Source organism: Ruditapes philippinarum, unplaced genomic scaffold, assembly GCF_026571515.1.
Source record: "Ruditapes philippinarum isolate M1 unplaced genomic scaffold, ASM2657151v2 ctg2146_1_1_1_1, whole genome shotgun sequence".
Taxonomy (NCBI): domain Eukaryota; kingdom Metazoa; phylum Mollusca; class Bivalvia; order Venerida; family Veneridae; genus Ruditapes; species Ruditapes philippinarum.
The window spans coordinates 42968-64326 of record NW_026859194.1 but is presented as its reverse complement, the minus strand read 5'-3'; the positions used below and the strand labels follow the sequence as shown (position 1 = coordinate 64326).

Here is a 21359-nt window from a genome sequence, read left to right as displayed (position 1 = left end):
TTAGCTAATTGCTTAATTTTCAACGATGTACTGATTTTTATCTACTCCATGAATAAACTCTATTCACTGCTTTTCTGAAACAAAGTGTGCTTTTTATTTTTTGGTGTTGTTGTTTTTGTAGCTGTATTTGTACGTGCAGTGTGCAGTATAGCAGTCTCCCATGGAATATAAGATTTTTTGCAAACAATCATTTTGACATAGATTATAAATGCCAATAATCTGGAAATTGAAACATTCAACTATTCACGATGACTCATTTCTCCGCATGCAGAGTAAATTTGTGTCAATATTTTGTATAGTCAACTAATTCGGAAATAAAATTGCAGATGCATTGAGATTTTGCTGTAGAAATACAGTTAAAAATGTGAAGTGAAGTAAGATATATTCTTGAAATGTGCAATTACATACGCCTGTCTGCAGACAAACATTCACTTTCAAATAAACGCATTTCTAAACAAATGAATATCTCTTCAACTTTGGTGCATTTTGTGAATAATCGTAAAAAAGTATCTAATAATAAGTTTGCTAGTACGCGTAATAGTGACATAGAAGTGACATACACAACCCACACTTTAATTGCATTTCTCTTTTTTTATCTAATTCCCTTAAGGTGTTTTTTCTAGGTAACGTATAAGAATGTCAGGATAACAAGACACTAAATTGAGACGACAACAACAACAACAATAAAAATAACAATAATATTAATAATAAAGACGTTATTTAAAGTTGCAACATAGTAAGGCAAGCCCAATCTTCCCTATGAGTCTCTATAACTAGATAACAAACAAGGAAATTGCAAATCGGAAGAAAACAATAGTCATTTTTACTTGTATTTCAAATGCAATGAAGTTTTGATTTTTCATTTTTTATATTCATTTTTGTATTGATATAAAAGTAAATATACTGTATCATCTCAAGTTAATTAATATATGAAATGTGGAAACACACCATTTTACAGTGAACACAATGTCTAAGGAAAATATTTGATAGCTGTAATCAAAAGTTTCTTAACATGCGCGAGCTCGCTTCAATTCTATTCTTCTAATGATTCTTGGCTACTTCGAAAATATTAAAAGGAGATAACTGTTGTGTCTTATAAATATTGATTATTGGCAAAAGGCAAAATCTTTTTGCATTAGTTATTATGAAACATCATTACGTTTACAATATCATACGTTGTATTAAATTGAAGTAGCCTCCCTTATACCAAAGTTACATTTATATAAAAAGGCTGAATTAGAAATGGTGGAAAATAACCAATATGTATAATGCAAACATAACATTGATTTTCTGAGAAAGTAAAAAGCATATAAAAAAGTAAAGTATGAGTACTAGTCTTGTTTGCTTCATACTTTAACCGGTCAAAATTGCTTATACACGAAAAATGATTTTATGTAAAGCACTTTTAAATAATGTAACTGATCTTTATTTGATCATTATTCTTTTTATAAAATTGCATAATACGACTTTTTTCCCATTTTTTATTTAAATAAGAGTTATTATTTGATAATTTGGCAAATAAAGAACTGTTTCCCGGAAAATATTATTCTCGGTCATTTGTAAATGTATTTTCATGCATTTTATACAATGTTGTAATATTATGCTCATTTCTCATTTTAAGAAAATTTCTATTTACTACAACAGTTCTGACAACTGTAAAATATGCCCATTACTTTTGTGTCATGTTTTATATTTCTTAGTCTAATAAATCTACTGTTGGGGTCAGCCGGTGTAAGCGAGCGGGACGGTAAAGATGTAGTACTCTTCTTTTTTCTCACGAAAACACATAGTTATCTAGTTCTACATGATATATAAACACATTATTTTACCCTATGAAAATTGATGTGCTGATATGATATAAAATATCTTCCATTCCATTTGTCAGAACAGTAATCCCTGTTTGTTGTAACATAAATTATTCACATTAATAATTGAAATTTACTTATAAGATTCATTTTAGGAATCAGACTCATATTCAAGTTAACGTAAGTTATTTAGTGCCCGGGTTCACTATAAACGTTTATGAAACATGTTTTTTCTCTCTTTCTTTTTTTATCACGATATTCGTCAAATATAATATATGTAGTTGATTTCTATAATTTTATGCTATTCATATAAAAACAGAATTACTGAAACAATATTTTGATAATACTGCTATAGACTAGTCAGCCATTGAATATGATGTGGTATTCGATTGATCAATATGATATTCTGGTGGCCTATATCACATCGTTAGAATGGCCCACATGTCAATATTTGTATAATGAATATATCATTTCGGAACAATGTTTTGTCATCACATAAAAGCCAATTTTGTTAGATAATAATTATATTTAATGCATAAAGCACTTAATGGATCTGATCATGATAAAATGAAAACATTGTATTTATTATTTGAACAATTATTAGGATTTGACAATATTAATGAGTGTTTGAATCTTTGCATAAAAATGCTTTCAAAATCGGTAAAGAGTAAGACTCTCGTTTTATTATGTATATATTTCTTCGAACAGAAAGGACACTGGTCTAGAAGTTTCAACGTCTTAGCTTTTGTCTTTTTCAAGTAAAAATCCTATTAGTTTGTGTCTTAAAGAATTGAAATTTTATCAACAAAAGAACGTAGGCGAGAATGCTGAATGTTGTCAAGCAAGTCAATACATAATATTATGTCAATAGACTCAATACACAATATGATATTTACAAAAATATTGTTTGAAAAGATAAAATTCTAAAATATAGATCGTGGACATATGAAACATATTTTCATTTTGATTGCAGAAGTACGATTTAACACATGCTTTGAAAACAAGTTTTCTAACCCATTTATACTCTTGAAGCATAATTCCGGATGGTAATTAAAACATGGTAATATAGAAAAAAGGGTGAAAAAACGACGTTCAAGAAGTTGCCGTGAACATTGTTTTTGCAAAGACTATCAAGACAGTATTTATATATAAACTTCAGTATGTGACGGTTAACATTAATTAGAAGTATCGAGTATTAATAAAACCTACGAATGCAAATACTGAACAGAACGTTCAATTCACAAATATCACGAGATCTTCACGAATGGTACGAAGAAATTCATTTGATCGATGTTCCTTTTATTTGGGTTTAACTGTTTTCATGCACGTAGACACATTAAGATAACGTTCTTGGAAAATATGTCTGAAACTAAACACATATGTATTAAGCATTATATCCATAGCAGAAATCAATCTGCACAAGTTTGCTACAATTTCACCGTATTTGTTCAGAGTGCAAAATGGGAACACAGTTTGTAACTTTCTGTAAAGATAATCGGCTGCATTCGGAGAGATGAGTCACTTCCAGATTATTGGCATTTATATTATATCAATGTCAATATGATCACATGCGCGCAAGTCTGGGAATCCATGGGAGACTGCTATCTGCACAAATAAATACAAATATAGACTATATCAGGCAATGTACTTTATATATCATGCTCATCCAGACTATATCAAGCAATGTACTTCATATATCATGCTCATCCTTGGGTAAAATATTTTTATCACAGAAATTTATTGAAATCTATGAAATTCTTACGGAATATGTCTAATATGAATCAAAGAATGAATAAACTATGTATCAGAAGCTTCGTTACATATAACAGGTCAAGTAAAGTTGGTATTTGCTTTAAAAACTGCCAGTCTTTTAATGACTCCTTATATTCATATTTAAGTGACCACCTGCAGAGAGGAGGATTTTAAACATAACATATTCACTTTGTGTAAAGTCAAAACATGTTTATTTTATATTTATAAAAAAACTGTTTAGCAGATAACAATATTTTCTAATATCAAATTGGAGCATAGTATATCTTTAAGCTTTGTTTAGGCAAATATATAGCAGGCGGTACTCCTTACGTTATCTGCCTCACGGAAATATCATTTAATCACGAAATTCAGAAATAAATCAATACAATAGATTAAAAAGCTAGTATTGTTATCAGCAATGAATAATTTATTTAGGGTATCAGAAAGGCTTCACAATTTTACAAAATTGCGTAATATACATAGATATGTAATAATTTATTTGTAAAATACTTTTAGCGACTAAAAAGAAATAATCTCCTAAACAGGCTTTCTTATCAAGTATTAAGAGAGGCACGCAAATAAAATATAAGTAAAATAACTGAATTATATTTATTTTCTTGGAACTTTTTATTTTGCGTTTCACTTCTGTTACGTCTTACTGATTTTCAATGTCATGAAAAAATATCAAAACAGCTGATGTGCTATCAAGTTTTCGACAAAGTATTTTTTCAGTTGCTGGACATTACTTAAAATCTAACGCCAAATAACGTGCAAGCGAAAGTAAAAGAACGGACCTTAATGACAAACAATTAAAATGAAATCTATCCGAAATGTAAGATTTAATGTGGTGATTAAACTTCGTTTGCAGAAAATCCCTCAAAAGCAATCGGTTTGATCGAGTCTGTTAATCAGACGGAAAATGCAGTATTCTGATTCCCTCATGCGCCGGCATGAAAAATATTAATTCTCACAAGATATTGTTATCAATGATCTCGACCCAAATTATGTAACAGCTCTATATTTTGTTTCAATTTATTGATTACAAAAAAACTCTTTCGCACATATCTTTTAGGGTTTACATGGCCGTTTGATAAAGGTCGTTGACACTGCTGTAGGTTCGATACGCAACAGCGTTTGGAATTCTTACAAGTAAGAAAGCTAATATGAGTCACTTAGCTTACGGAACGTCTGTGGTTCTACTCAGGTACCTGAGCAAGGATGTTAAAGTCACTTTATTGTATTTTGATATGATTTTACAAAAGCAATGTTATAAGTTTTGGAATCACTTTCTATCTTTACAAAATATATTTCACGCACAACCGTTTAGGCTGATTAAAGCATTACCAAATATTTTTTTTTAATATTAGGCGTTTAATAATGATCATAAAGGAACAAAATATTACTTTCAAAGATGAAATGCAATGGATACTACATTTCATGTACCTTGTGTTCGCCAATAATTTACGTCCAAATTCTCGCAAAGACATAAAATAAGTTCGGAAAAGGAGTGATCCAGCACTTTCTATGAAGAGACTCAACTAAGCCCAGTCTGAAACTAACCTCCTTGCTTTACTTTCATTAATATCTGGATTTAAATAAATTCTGTTTTCTCATAACATTTGCTTTCAGTTTTATGAAATTAAGTCAAATCTTTTTAAAACAGCTTTTTAAAGGAACTCCAATGAGGTTTATAAGCCTAAAAACATTAAATTTTAATTTTACATATAGATAAGCAGGAAGACTTAAAACAGAAATATAAATAAAATATAATCAAGACACATACAAGAAATACATTGAAAATCATATGTTTGTGCTATTCTCAGTCTGATTTGATTGAATAGCGTTTAAACGCTTTTCAATTTTAGGTCATTTTTCACTATTATATTAATTATTCTGAAAAAACGGAGCGCGCAAATGATCTTAAATTTTGCACATAAGTTATTAGTATAGGTCTACATCAAATGGAGTAATAATTTCAAAAAAATATTTCCAGTTCCGTCATGTCAAAAAACCTCAGTGGAGTCCCGTTAAAAGCAGCAACACTTCTACAATGTGTTATATTTCAACTCATATGTTATTGTAACTTGAAGTAGTCTCCCTTATACCAAGGGTACATTTTTATTAAACCGCTTGTTTTTGGACAACCTCTAAGAGATAGTGTATGATATCATTTCCCAATAGATCTCTTTTGTCAGCGCTCATCATATTAAGTATTTTGAGCTACTTTAAGTCCGTAATATGAGTTATTTAAATAGTTTGTTTACATTTCAAAGTAGCCAAAACGTGTCTAAAGTTATTTTAAAGGATAATCGATGAAAACTATTTGGAGAACAGAATGATGCAGAGACATTAAGTAGAAAGTTATTATATGGGATGAGCATAGAAATTATTTAAGGTAAAAGTGTACTTTTTCTTGGTTTACTGATAAACCTGCCAAAGCATTGCCAATATTTGACTTTTTCATGAATGATGATAAATTACTTGATGGATAATGTTTATTTCCTACGTAACAATTCACAGTTTAAAGGCTTTATGTAGCAATATTTCGTAGTGATTGTGTAGTTTGTCTTCCTCGTTTGCGGTATGTCGCGGTACCAGAATGCCAAGTGAATAGTTCCTGTCGGGGTATTTTATTAAGGTGTAATATGTTACTGGAACATCTCTATAAAGTTCTTTAAATACAAAATTCTGGAAAGAGGAGATTCGTTTGTTATGCGTGATTGAAACTTATTTTGTGTGTAAATTGGTTTTTTAGTAAATAAATATAGATAGTCTTTTTCACTAACTTATTTGAGTTATTATATTCCGGTAGAATGTACAAAATTTAAAAACGTAGGATCCATATGTAAGAAATTAGTTAATCAAGTTCGAATTCATAAATTTGATGCTGCAATGCGCTTTTTTTAGTTATAATCTGTTAGACTTTGTAGTAAACATCTTTTTGTAGTAGTAAATGTCCAATTCTTTTTTCTGTCAAAGTAAAAATGTCACAAATAACAATAATCCGCAATATCAATTTACTGCAAGACAAAATTGCTAACTTAATTGATATGAAGAAGTTTCGAATTGAATGATATGGGTGCAATACATGCTAGAAAACCATTAAACTGTGCTATATTGATTGAATCGATTTCCCAAAAGCCTGCAATAACTATTGTTTTTCATATGGGGTTGTAAAGAAAATGGCAATGTAAATACACACATTTGTTTTTGGTAACATTATGTACAACGTTAAAAACTGGGAGAATTTAAATTTGACTCTTTCATCTGTATTGTTGACGAAACGGACATAAAATTTGATAATACTACATGTACTAATAGCAATTTTATTGAAAATTACTACATCATGATGTGCATTTACTTCCAGTAACAAGACAAGAGTCGATAGATTGGAGAATAGAGTGCATACTGGATTATTTTTGTCTTATATACTTTTTCATTTGTAGTTTTCTTCAGAATGTTTATTTTGTTGTGATTTATGCTTCCGAGGGATCACTTTGTATCCAGACTTTTATACTTCGCAACAGCAGGTGTCAAGTGCTGTGTGGCAGCTGTAAAAAATTGCCCCGTTCTTCACTTCAGTGTTGTTATATTTTTCTGTTCCATCGAAATAACTGATGCAAGTGTTGAGTATTGAGTACCGCTCAAGCCGGTGCTAGGGGCGTGAGGGATGTTGCACTTATTCATTATCCCTCATGTACAGACTCAGTCAAACCGAGTCTGCAATTCTTATGTAATTTTGTTGTCATTAATGCTTCTGAGGGATCGCTTTGTTTCAAGATTTTTATACGTATGTAAAATGGAAACATCAGCTTTGCATACAGATCAATATATACATTCGTCAGGTTATATGACTAATAAACCAATTTAGAATCTGATTAGGAAGATTAAAAACTTTACTAATTTATTCATAATGGCGGAACAATGACATTCAAAGCTATTATTTATTCATAAATGGCGCACAGAAAAAAATGTCATTTAAAACACGCATCTCACCTTACACGGGGGTGTCAGAATAACTACATATTTAAATTTCTCTGATGTTTAATGCGCTTACTGGGACTGATTTTTCATCTTCATGAGCAGTAACCTTTATATGTGTATCTTAAGCTTCAATGTCAATTCCTTCTCTATAACAAAGATTCAATTTGAATTAATTCTTGGGGCTTGTATTGGTATATCATAGCTGATCAATAATTGTTCTAATCATAGAAATGTGAATATTGATATTAACATATAGTGAAACCGAGCATCTCTAATGTTTTAAGTAGCATTTAGGGACTTGTTAGTTCTCGTATATATTTCCTATTTTATTGATTTAGACAGGCAGTCTTTCAGACATATCTTTGCTACAATTTGTCAAATGCCTTTGGCAAATACATTCCTAAACTTTTAAACATTTAATCATGAGAAAATATCTATAAAAATTATATCATTCTATTTTAACAATTTAAATGCTTTAGTGGAAAATGATCTAAGCAATTAGATAAAATTCACAAGATATTGCATACTTAGATTTTCATAAGGAAATGTTTAAATAAGTTCAAGATAAAAAGGCAATTTCCCTCGTTGGTGTTTTTTTATACATCTCTTAACAATGAAACTCTGTATTTCCTTCTTTGCTTTTTTGTGAAAATCAAACTTGAGCTTAATAACTATCCTTATAAATAAGAATGGACGAAATTGAAAATCACACTTCATATTAAATAATGTGACAGATTGTTCAAGAATTTCAAAAGTTTACAGAAAGTTTAATAATATGTGCATGGACACCAAGAAGCTGACATGTACTTGGCTCTAAAATGAATATGCACTTCTGTATTTTCAATATTTTTAAACAGACTTTAACTTAGTTGGCTGTAAAATATGTCTACATTTTAACCCATCGGATGTCACAAGGAGGCAGAGAGACTTTTAACATCTTTTTCGCCAAAAGAAATAGCAAGAGACAGTAAGTGTTAAAATGGTCTACATAGAAGGCAGTATAGCCATTATATATTTCTATAGCAGGCAACACAATTTCTGTTGAAACTTGTTTGAGATCGATTTACAGCCTAACTGGACTAAAAAGCAATAGCAAGAGACACTAAGAGTTAAAATGGTCTACATAGAAGGCAGTATAGCCTAACTTGTACGTGAGTTTGTAATCAATATAAAAGCATGTTAGTACCAAATAAAAATGATTCAATAATCTAGTGATAGGTACACTCTTAGTAAAGCTTTATGGTAAATTACAACACGATCGAAGTGTCGATTCCGACGAATATATTAATCTCTATACAAGAATAAATGATTAATATCTGATAAAATACCAGTTTCTCAATCGATTGTTTTATTTCTGAAAAATGTTTTAAATGATATTTGCGTAAGACAAAAAAGGTAAGGAGTACCGCCTGCTATATATTTGCCTAAACAAAGCTTAAAAGGACATTGCCTGATATATTCTATATTTGTATTTATTTTTGCAGATAGCAGTCTGTCATAAATTCCCATATTTGTGAGCATATATTGACATTGGTATAAATGCAAAACATCTGGGAATGATTCTTCTATCCGAATGCAGCCGATTATCTTTACAGAAAGTTACAAATTGTGTATATTTTGAAACACTGAACAATTATGGTAAAATTGTAGCAAATGCGTGCATATTTCTACTACGGATATAATGATAAAGACATTGATGTTTGATATAAGACATATTTGCTAAGAACGTAATTTTAATGCACCTCGAGCATACAATTTTTAAAAACCAATTAATGGCAACATCGATTAAATGTCTCCTTATTAAAAGTGAAGATCTCGTGACATTTGTGAATAAAACGCTCTGTTCAATATTTGCATTCGTAGGTTTTATTAGTACTCGTGTATGGCATCACGTTACTTCTAATCAATGTTTACCGTTAAAAGTAAGTTGATAGTCACGCTCATGTTTATATAATAATAATGCTACTGTACTTTTTACTTTGTTTTTCTATACAATCATATCAAATTATGCGTAATGATTTATATTACAATAGTTATAATTAAAGAGCTGAAACCAATATTCGAGAAAATGTCAAAACGAAGTAACACATTATACAGTTATTTTTCAAAGTATGTCATTCTTTTAAATCGTCACTTGGCAAACAAAATTAAAAGATGTTTGTTACGGACCTACATGATTAGTTATTTCATGGCAATCAAAATGAAAAGATGTTTGTTAAGGATGTACATGATTTGAAATTTTATTAAATTTATGGGGAAATTTTATTTTCCTGTTTCATAGGATCAAAATCCGGATGGTTCTGTGATAATATAAAGACCTAAATGACATTGATGTTTGTAGCTTTGTGCATTGCTAATTTTAAAGAAAGTCATTTGTTTCCTTTACATTAAAATTGATATATTTACCTATTGTAGATAAATTCATTCATTCATAATAATTTATTTCTATTAAGGTGAGATCATGCCAAAAAAGATGTTTTGCGAAAAGCTTTATTATCATGAAAACAAGCCAAGCATAAAGAAACTCAGCAACACCATTAAGAACCTAAATACCTAATCGGAGACATAAATATGACTTAAGTTGTAATATAATTAGTTCAGTTGAGCTTTTGTTCAGAAAGATTTGCAAGGTTATAGCCAATTATCTGTCTGTTCTTAATGACAAAATCAATTTAAAGGTTGCCACACACATTAGATGTTGGTTCATGCATGATAGTTAGACATGTATATTCAGATGACGTCGTTTTCTTCATGAACAATTTTGAAGTATAATTTTTTTTTTGTCGGTACAAATATGTTTTAAAATTATTTAGTATCATCAGATTTTTTTCATTCAACAATGTTTAAACTTACAGTTAATTAATCGTCTATTTTCCTGTATTCATATTTTTGCACTGTAATTTATGAAAATGTCTTGGCCTCTTATCATTATGTTTACCTAAAATTACTTTGTTTCACTTATATATCTAAATTTCTGATTATTATTCTGATTAAACTTAATTAAACCTGTTTTTACGGGTATTACTTGCTAATCAAACACAGAAATACAGCATTAGTTTTATAATTAAAGAAACGCCTTTGGCACATTTTGTTTCTTGAACATTCTACAAGTAATGTGGCGAATTCATTTCTATGAAAGAAACTTAAATAGTACTAAGTCTGTAGCAAAAGTAATAATTGCATTTCACACCAACATTTTTTAACATTTGACAGAACTTTCATACTTAATAGTTGTTATCGGGTTTTTGGACTTTGAAAATGAGAACAAATCTAATGTGAATTCAATATGGTTTTGATATGGATTTGTAGGACTCAAAAAGTCAAAATAATGCTTAATGGAGTACAGTATGGGGTTGATAACATTAAATTACTTCATCGAAGCACTAATAATTACAAATACATTATTGATTCTTGGTAGAGCAGCAAGAAATACACCTACACAGACCCGGCTGACGAAGCAAGGCAAAGAGGAAAGTTAAGACAATTCAGGAATGTTGACACAAAGTTAGTTAAAGATTAATATAATAGTGTTAACTTTTCACTAATAAGATGCATTTTATATAATCAAATATTTTCAAAAAAGTGATAAATAAGTATGCATGTGAAAGATGCTGATGAAATGAAGTTTTGTTTGGAGCTGGAAGACAAATTATTTTAGCATTACTTTGAGGTCATATGTGATGTAATTAAACATTTAATACGATATTTATTTGTCTCCTTTTCCAAACTGACAATTTGAAAAGAAAAAAGATACATTTTCTAATGAAGCTTAATATGATCTGATGGTAACGACACCACTTAAATGCAAAATATATGGTAATTATACCGAATGAGTGCAAATCCCTCTATTAAATAGTGTACTTATACATTAATAACGGAAGATTATAGACATTATTCCAGTTAGAGACACATTCATTGCCACAATAAATGTTTTGATGACTCGGTTTACATTTACATAAGTGCCATGGTAATAAGTGTGACGGATAAACTACTTTCAAAATGTGAAAAGGAACTTGAAAATCTTTTCACGATTTTTTGAATCGGTATTTATCCTGCAATTTAGACTTTTATATAGACATCCTAAACATTTTAATGGCGAAAAGTTATGGCTTCATATTTGCTAGTCATACACGTGCATGTAACAAATGCTTGTGACACTTCGGATAGATCTAAGATCTTTACACTTTTCACAGCCCCAAAAAGGAAAATTCTTTCACGTGTTCTTGAAGATTTTGCATCAATAATAGATGTAATATCTAATAGTATTAATAGTAATGAATTCGCTACACATAAACAGTAAAACTTACTTATCCTGTAATAAAGGCTATCGAAGTGAGAGATAACACATATATCAATTCACATTTCGGAATTGTGATCTCGAAATATTTTTACTTATTTGTTATGAACACCAGGTAATCTTGTACAGAGATCTACCGTAAAATACCATTCCCCATAAACAATCGCACGCTTCAATTTATCTTTGTAAGGCAAAATATTTTTAAAGTAATCTAGGTTATAAAAACATTTCACCTCCTCATTTCATACTAAAACATCGAAACCATAGAGTTATGATCATAGTTTCTCCTATTCGTACTACATCGTTCGAGGGTTTAGGTGTGGGTGAGTAGTAGGAAACCAAATCCCAAGGCCAGCCACTTGCCGTATTTAAAGACCCTAAAAGAATCCACAGAAATTTTATTTAAATCCAAAACATATATGTTCATTAATTTCACGTACTCAACGATTTAGTCCAGAAATACATGTAAATTGTTATCTTTCTTAATTTAAATGTTATGTATAGTAGTAATACAATCTGTCTGGTTGTAAAAAATAAATTAATTTATTTGTCTACAATATACTTTATGTTTATCCACTTTTTAGAGAATTGCTCCATCATCTGAAAATAGTAGTTATTTGTGTGTCTTGGAGATCTTGATGAATTTGTAACAAAACATGTGATATGAGACATTTAATCAAATTGTTTACTTTATTACGATTTTCAATATCATGTTACATAATTTGCTTCCAAGACAAAAAGAGACTGACTACTATGTTACAATAGCGCTGCAATTAATCACATGTATAGTTTGTAAACACTGAAGTTTATGCTTATTTACAAGCATTTTCTTCAGTAAAAATACAATTAAATCAAAGTTTAGCAGCATTAACAGAATTATTAACTTGTTTTGTTCAGAATTAAAAAAGCATAAACATTTTTGGTAATCCCGTTGAATTTATCATGTCACCAAAAACAAAATTATGGTATATATGTTCAATAGATTTAAAACAATTGTTTTTGTAGCTTGGAAAATTAACGATGTCCTATACAAACTTTTCAAAAATTTCAATATTTTAATTCATCTTTCTGTTTGCTGCCTCATTTTATCTATATATTGATTTACAGAAATTCTTTGTTTTCTTAACATTTTCTTTCATTTTTTTGTGAAATTAGGCATAATCTATTAACAATGGTTTTTATAGGAAGCATAACTTCTATATTGTGTTATATTTCAACTCATACGTTATTGTAACCTGATGTAAACTACTTTATGCCATAGATAGATGTTTGTTTAACGTTTAATATTATAGCAGGGAAAATTCCTAAGAGTTAGTGAATGATATAATTTACCAATAGATCTTTTTTGTCTGCGCTTATCATATAAAGTATTTTGAGCTACTTTGAGTTATTCAAATAGTTTGTTACAATTAAAAGTAGCCAAAACGTGTCTAAAGATATTTTAAAGGACAATCGATGAAACATTAAGTAGAATGTGACAATATATGAAGATCATTTAGATAAAAGTGTACTTTTTCTGGGCTTACTGATACACCTGCCGAAGCATCGCTTATGTTTGACCATTACATGAATGGTGCCGAATTACTTGATGGATAATGTTTTTTTTTAAACTTAACAATTCACAATTTTAAGGCTGTATGTAGCATATTTCGCAGTGATGGCGTAGTGCGTCCTCCTCGTTTGCGGTACGTCGCATGTTGGCCCTCGGCTGATTCATAACGAATATTATAAAAAACTGGTATAATCCAAGCACGATAAACAGAACTGTCTTCATATTTATTTATACTATGGAACAGTCCACCTTAATACTTTATAGGTAAATGAAATGTTTTACATCTCAATGATTGTAGGTTTCACTGATAATTGTATAAGTAAGAAATAAATGTCGCAATAGATCAATTTATAGAGCACTATGTTCAGTAGGAACGTACTCCTTGACAGGAGATTAACAGGCTTCAAAAAAGTTGTTTTCATTGTTTTTTTAATTTTTTTTTGTTTTTTATTTTTCACTACATAACGATAATTCCTTTTTTTTTATTTCTTTATTGATGTATTAATATTACTTTTTAAACGAAGTATCTTCACCTCCTTTATTTCATGTTATAAATGTATGCATATGTAATGTAATCATATATTTATTTTGTCAGACAGTAAGAAATTAAGAAAAAAAGAAGTAAAACTTGAATAAAAATTTAAACAGTTTCTAGCAGGTTTCGAACCCGCTAGCTTAATTCACTTTCATATTAATAAGCAGTCTTACTTTCTGTGCTATACAGTTAAACAAAGATAACATCTCATAAAAATTAATTTGTATAACTTTCAATGTAATTATTTGGTTAATCTATGTTTACCTGAGTTTATCTTTTAATGGACTGTGCTGGTATTTTTAGAACTGACGAAAGTTCTGTTCATCATGCTCGGACTATAGCAGCAATTACATTGCTTGACGCTTTTCACTACGATAGTGCCAACTGAATAGTTGATGTCTTGATATTACATTAAATAGTGATGTGTTATTGGAACATCTCTGTAAAGTTGGTAATAATATAAAATTCTGAAAAGGGAAATACTCTTTGTCACGTTTCATGGAAACTCATTTTATGTTTAAAATGATTTTTATTAAACAAATAAATATTCATAGTCTTTTACACTCACTAATTTTTGTTACATATTTCAGTAGAAAATAAAAATTCAAATTAAAAAACGTAAAGCCCATATGTAAGAAACCATTTTGATAAACAGACTAAAATCTTTTATGCTACGAAATTTCAGAAAGTTGATGTGTCGTGCTTTGTTTAGTTATAGTAATTAGATATTGTAATACAGTAAAAACTCTAAAAACTCTTTTAACAAAGTCATTGTTCAATCACATCATGATTATCAATAAATGTATAAAACCTTTGAAAACCGGAATCCTCTGAAAACCGGACTTTTGGTCAAGTCCGGAGAGGGTCCGGTTTTCAGAGTTTTTACTGTAGTAGTTTTGTAGTAGTAAATGTCAATTTTAGAAGTTAAAAAGACACAGATAACAGTCCCTCGCAATATTAGTTTACTGCAAGACAAAATTGCTGACTTAATTAATATGAAGAAGTTTCGAGCTTGATGTTATGGGTACAATACATGCTAAAATATCATTAAACTGTGCAATATGAATTGAATCGATATCCTTAAAGCCTGCAATAACTGTTGTTTTTTTATCGGATTGTCAGGAAAATGGCAATATAAATACACACATTTTCATGAGAAAATGTTAACATTGTATACAACTTTATAGCTGGTAGAATTTTGAATGTGATTCTTTTATCCTAATTGTTGGCAATAGTGGCATGGAAATGAGTTACCAGCAATACTAAGAAAGATCGGAGGCGTCATTTCGAATTCATGAATCCCCGATTTCATCTTCGTGAATTCAAAATTTTAACTTCGTGATTTCACGAGAAATCAAGAAGTTGAAATGTCACAACCGGTGTGTCGTACAACACTGGTGAAATAACTTTATTATAATGTGCATATATGTTCAATATAAGAACAAATTGTTAGGAGTAAATTGCAAAAATTAACGTTCATATTGCTTTATGTATCGTTTTTTTCCCTTAAAATTAATTATAGACTCGTTTCACCATATACATTTGTACTTCAAAATATAATTTTGCATCATTTACTAAAATTTCTTTAAAAAGAAATGTTTATTTTCCAAGAAAATAATAACATGTACGAAATGATACGACGCAGTTAAAAATAAAATATGATACGACGCAGGTGTATTTTTTATTGCAGGCTGCATATACATGTATATTTGTTCAGCTATAAAAATATGCGTTAAGTATGCTAGTAACGTGTAAAAACACTTTTTGTTTACTTTCTTTTTATCATTATGAATACACACAAGTGACGTTGTAAACAACTTAAGTCAATAGCAGAGATCTCTAATTGGTTGTACGAAAATGTAATAAAATTCTATAAATGCTTAATTTTTCGGTCGCATTTTTAGCACCTGTTCGAAACTAATGGGGTCGGTTACTTTTTTCATATGCTCAAATTGCATGGCTTCCTTTGTTACTTATTTACAAACTAACAACAATTTGCGACAATGCCATTTTAAAAATGTCTTTTACGCGCCGATTTCATTATATAATTTTTTAATAATCGATGAGAACAGATAAGCTTTATTATTTGAAACTTAAATCAGTGTTTGAAATTAAGTATTCATCTTCTTTTAATACATGATTAGGAAAACTGGTTATGTATTCTAAACATTAAATTTTTAAAAGTATATCATAAATGGTTAAGCTGCAAGTAAGGTAATCGTTTCGTTCAGTCATTTTATGTTCAGCGCCGAGGAACTTAATTACCGCTGATTTTGTCGTATTGCATTTCGTTATCGACAATGAGAACAGGCCGGAATGTATTACAAATGATAAAGCTACAATTTTGTAAAGTAGGTGTCCGTTTTGCAAATGTATTTTACGCTTTGCACCGATAAAATTGTTACACTTACATGCGCGACATGATGTTTCAAAAGTATTGAAGAAGTTTCCCCTATATTGAATTAAAGTCGGAGTCAGAAAATTTAGGTCAGAGTAGAAACATTGCATATTAACATAGCTTCATACTCAAATGTGATTTTCATCTGATAATGAATTGCCTGACTCATAAAACAGATTTTTTCAGACTTCAAAGAAGATAACCCCCTGTTTACATTTTAAATTTCTCTGATATTCACACCACTGACCACTTTTTTAAACGAAATATCAAAGTAAAAGTGATCTCAGAGAGTAAGAAAATGCTTCATTTCAGCAACAAATTTAAATGTTATTCTCTTTATAATTAATTTAGATATTTGTGATCTTAACACTTCATGCCAGAAATTTATAAAAAAAACTGCTTATTTGTACAGCTACATTTAAGACTATGGTAAACAAATTTTGTTACAAAAAATACCAACAAACAGACAGGTGTGTCCAACCGAGGCCGCGCTGTTTATGTTTACTGACTTCAAGTCACTTGCACTGTGAATTTGAAAACCACCAGGGAATTTTGATTCTTTCGTGAGAAAAACCTATCAAGCTTCTTTTAAATTGTCGATGGTTCTCTGCAGGTGCAACATTTTGCTTGAAATAATGCACAAAGGCGCACCTGAGACTCTTACCCCCAGTAAAGCTAAAGTGAAGAGTTAAAGTTTGAAATAAAACCACAAAAAAGCAGTCATTACCTTAAACATACAGAACAACAGTTTACTAAGAGCGTAGCTAGCCAAAAGGAATTCATAGACTTCTATATTTTTTCAAAAATATGGATTGAATTGAACATACAGGAAAATATAAGAAATTATTTAAGATATTATAATAAATAAAGTAACATGTTCAAGTTTCAAGTGAAAAGTAGCTTCCGCAATGTAAACTTTCAAATTAAGTGTTATATTGGACATAACACAATGCATTCTAAATAATAAAAAGCATCAGAACATTGCTATAAACCGCGAATGATCTGAGTTTTTTTATTTAGCGCAAGTGAGTTTTCAGTAAAATATACATATATTGCCAAAATTTCTCTGTTGTAAAGACTGCCAATAAATACAACTGCGTCGTATCATATTTTATTTTCAACTGCGTCGTATCATTCCGTACATACATGTATTATTATTTTCTTGGAAAATAACCATCTCTTTTTAATGAAATTTTAGTAAATGATGCAAAATTATACTTTTAAGTTTATGGTAAACCCTGAAATGAGTATATAATTGATTTGAAGATAAAGCAATATGAACTGCGTCGTATCCACAAAATTTCATAACGATTCTGGCCCGCGCGCTATAACTTTAATTTTACAAAAAAAAGTTGTACAAGTAACATATAGCGAATGATGCGGAAAATAGTGGAGCTTGTTAATACATATATTTCAGTCATTTCCAACAAAAAGAGTTATAAACAAAAACGTACATTTTTCGTTCCAAGATGGCCGCGTTTGTTTACATTTTGTAGGATACGACGTAGTTTTGATTCCCAGTCTTGAATCATAATATATTAGAATCATTGATACCCAAAAATTAGAAAAAAAACACTCAGAAGATTTGCATTTGACACCTGCTGTTGATTTAACAGGTTATTATTGAGGGCAATGAAAACGAAAATGAAAGGGTGTTACTTGCAACCTAAGTTGGATTTGGGTTAATATAACGATGCAGTATGACTCACATCCGTTAAGTAAGTGGCTGAATGTTTATGTTTTTATCAAATCTTATTGAAGCCGGAAAAATGGAAACGTATACAGGTATGTACAAGCAAAACATAAGAAAAGAAATTACTGTACAATATTTAATGAAAAATATGACCAAATTAATACATAGATATACACAGTTTTGTAATGTTTGTTTATACGTTCTTAACATAGTTTGTAAGAATTATAGCCAAGAAAATCAGTACAGAGGATATCTTTCAGCTATAAGATCAAAATAAATGACAAAAGTACATAAATATTACAGCCACGATATAGTTCAAGTTCAGTCAACAAAAAGTTTCAAAAACATTCAACTCTAAGAATATTTGACTTAATATGGAATAGCAAATACGTCACATGAGCTAGTTATGAATTTGGAATTGTCTAACTTGTTGAATCGAATCAATTATTATCAAAAACCATACACAAATGTGATTTATCAACTATAAAGAATAACCGATACAGTAAAACAAAACAATAAAAAAAACCAATTAAAATATAAACTTAAAATATATACATTTTTTAAAATTGGATTGCAATGTATGGTAATTGAAACCAACAGCACTAGTATTAATAAATTGTCTACACTTTTATATTTTCAATATTTATTTTTATATTAGAAATGATCGAAAACAGGAAGATCGATCCTTCGGGAAACAGCTTCTCACTTCATTAACGACCAAGCTTCCAGTGCATTTAATTTCCATCGAATAAAGACTTGATATCATTAATTACAATGTACCAAACACATAGACGAAGACGACAGCCTTCTTACATACTTTTGATAGAGCCATCATGATTGAAAAGTGGTCTGATCTAGGACCTTATTACATATATCTTAAAAAGATGAATACGTACACTTAACATAATACAATATCCTATTATAAATTAGTAAATGAGAGTACATTTCTTTATTTAATAAACTTTAATACAAATGACTATAATTTAAAATCATTCAAAAATACATGAACTATTGAAAAAACAACAATTACACAAAATATATATTTAAAAAACAAATGTCAATTCTCTTACTACAAATTCAATCTTTTTGATAATCAAATCAACAACAATTATATATTAATATATATTTAGTTTTAGCGTATTGTTACAATGAGTTAAAGTCACACTTTCTGTAATCAAAAGTTTTCACAACATGGGACTTAAAATATCTATGGTCAGTTCGATGATGAAAACATGATTCCTATCTTTTCTGCTCCCGATTCCGTCTCCTTTAACCAACGAATACTTATGCCCATTGGACACAGCATTATGATTCCTGCGAGGCGATTAAAAACCTTTACCACCATGCCACCGATCCTTTACCAAACATTTCATCAACAATAATGGAAAACAACACTTAGTCTAGTAAAACATGCAACACATTTAATGACAAACGGGATTTAAATGTTTCAAGTAACATCCGAAATCTCATGAAAGAACATGTAATTAGAGCATCAAAACAATTATAGATCACAACAATAAAAAACAACAACAAAAAAGGCCATTTAAGTAATTAAAGTTTACTTACATCATCGACAACATGAATGCATTTAATGAAACATTTCTTAAATTACGAACATATGACACACGTTTAACACCACAGTGACTGTTTCTTTTTCACACATTACGCATAAATAAAATAAATAATAAATAAAAAAAATAAATAATAAATAAATAAAAATGCTATTACAATATTGACAAACTATGTTCAAATAAATAGCAGAAATTGTGCTTATACATGTATAACGATTTTAAACATACAAAATATTGATGATATCATAAAAAAACATACTGAATGCATTAATACTACATGTGTAACAGTTATATGTTCAAATAAGAGAAAACAAGATTTATATTTATTTTGCTCCCCTTTTTATATAACATATTTTAAGAACGCAATCTGTTACTAAGAGTCTGCTTTTTGTTTCGGTTTCCTATCCTGTATACATAGTATACCGCTCATTTCCGCACCTGTTTTTTCACATTTTGAAACAAGTTTTCGGAGAAGGTTACCAAACTGGCGGATATTTTCTTGCAGAGCTTTTTCATCGACAGCTATCGATGCTTTTGCGTCGATTACAACAATTGGTCTGTTTATCTATGAATGATAAAAAAGTAATCAGATTTACAAAATTACGAAAATTTTATCACTATACAAAATGTATTATTTTATTAAAATTATTAAAAAAAAATAATATCATAAATTCTTGTAAAATGCTGTTTATTTTCTTTTGTATGAACATGATATATTAAATACATTAATCATCACTGTAAATTAATGCGGTTTAGTACCTTTTTTCCAAACTTTACTTTTCCATGAAAACGTCAGTGAAAATAATGGAGATTTTTTAAAGATCGATAAAGAATCTATTGATTCATACAAAAACATTTAATGCTAAAACATAGCATTAATAAATTACTTAAATGTTATTCAAATGCACAGTTTCTAAGTATTTCAAATGCCGACTATAAATCGTTTAATTTTGAACATTTTCCCTTTAACATAAAAAGCAAAGAAACGTTGAGCATAGAAGCTTTTTCCACTACACATCATTTGACGTTATGAGATCCGACAAGTTACATACTCTTTAAGTCGTTATTCGAAAACTGATTTGAAAATTGTGTACCTTTCCTTCATACACCTTAATATAAATGTTTGTAGCACATATCTGGTCGATGGCAATGAAAGACGAATGTAGAAGACGTAGATAATCAGCAAGTTGTTTAGACACTGCCATAACAATACTGACTGAGATACATTCGTCGTCATTAAGTATTTCTTGAATACTACGCATCGTTCCGACTGGCACGAGTTCACCTTTCATTCGCACGGATCTGCCAAATTTCTGGTATTCTAGAATTGCAGTGCCAATTTCTAAAACAGTACATGTACTTTTGAGCTTAACATTACAGTATTGTACGATATTTTCAATGGTCATCATTAGAAACAGTTTGTATTATACCATTGTTACTTATCTGCTACGTTGTGCTTAGCCTATAAGATATATAGCATGACTAAATAACAATATTGATATTTCAAACACTTAAAGTGAATATATGTCAGGGTGAAAAGATTTCTCCTATTCTGAAATGAATGTCACAGGGCATGCTGTATGAGAATTATTGTTTGATGCCTAACGGAATAATATAATTTAACTATATTTCAAGATTAAAAAAATTTGTACTGAAACAATATCTTATGCTCACAGTTTTGATTTGATATATTAACAAGACTACGACACAATCAACCTTTAAAGTACACTACCAGATAATCAGGTACGGCTCTTTCTCGAAACTAATTCAGA

The 21359-nt window shown here is 29.6% G+C and overlaps 1 protein-coding gene across 1 annotated transcript; it reads right to left on the bottom strand.

Annotated features, from left to right (window-relative positions):
• Positions 1-18151: 18151 nt before the first annotated feature.
• LOC132755572 (uncharacterized) lies at positions 18152-21061 on the bottom strand. Its single transcript, XM_060746457.1, has 2 exons — positions 20682-21061; positions 18152-20152 (listed from the first exon to the last, which is right to left on the bottom strand). Exons 1-2 carry the CDS (start codon positions 20994-20996, stop codon positions 19961-19963), a joined length of 507 nt encoding a protein of 168 aa, XP_060602440.1. The 5' UTR covers positions 20997-21061; the 3' UTR covers positions 18152-19960.
• Between the last annotated feature and the right edge of the window lie 298 nt (positions 21062-21359).

Coding starts and splice junctions, on each gene's coding strand:
- LOC132755572 (XM_060746457.1), bottom strand. CDS start 20,996: ATGATGACCATTGAAAATATCGTACAATACTGTAATGTTAAGCTCAAA. Junction 20,153..20,681: donor TTAAGGTGTATGAAGGAAAG/GTACACAATTTT, acceptor TATCATTCATAG/ATAAACAGACCAATTGTTGT.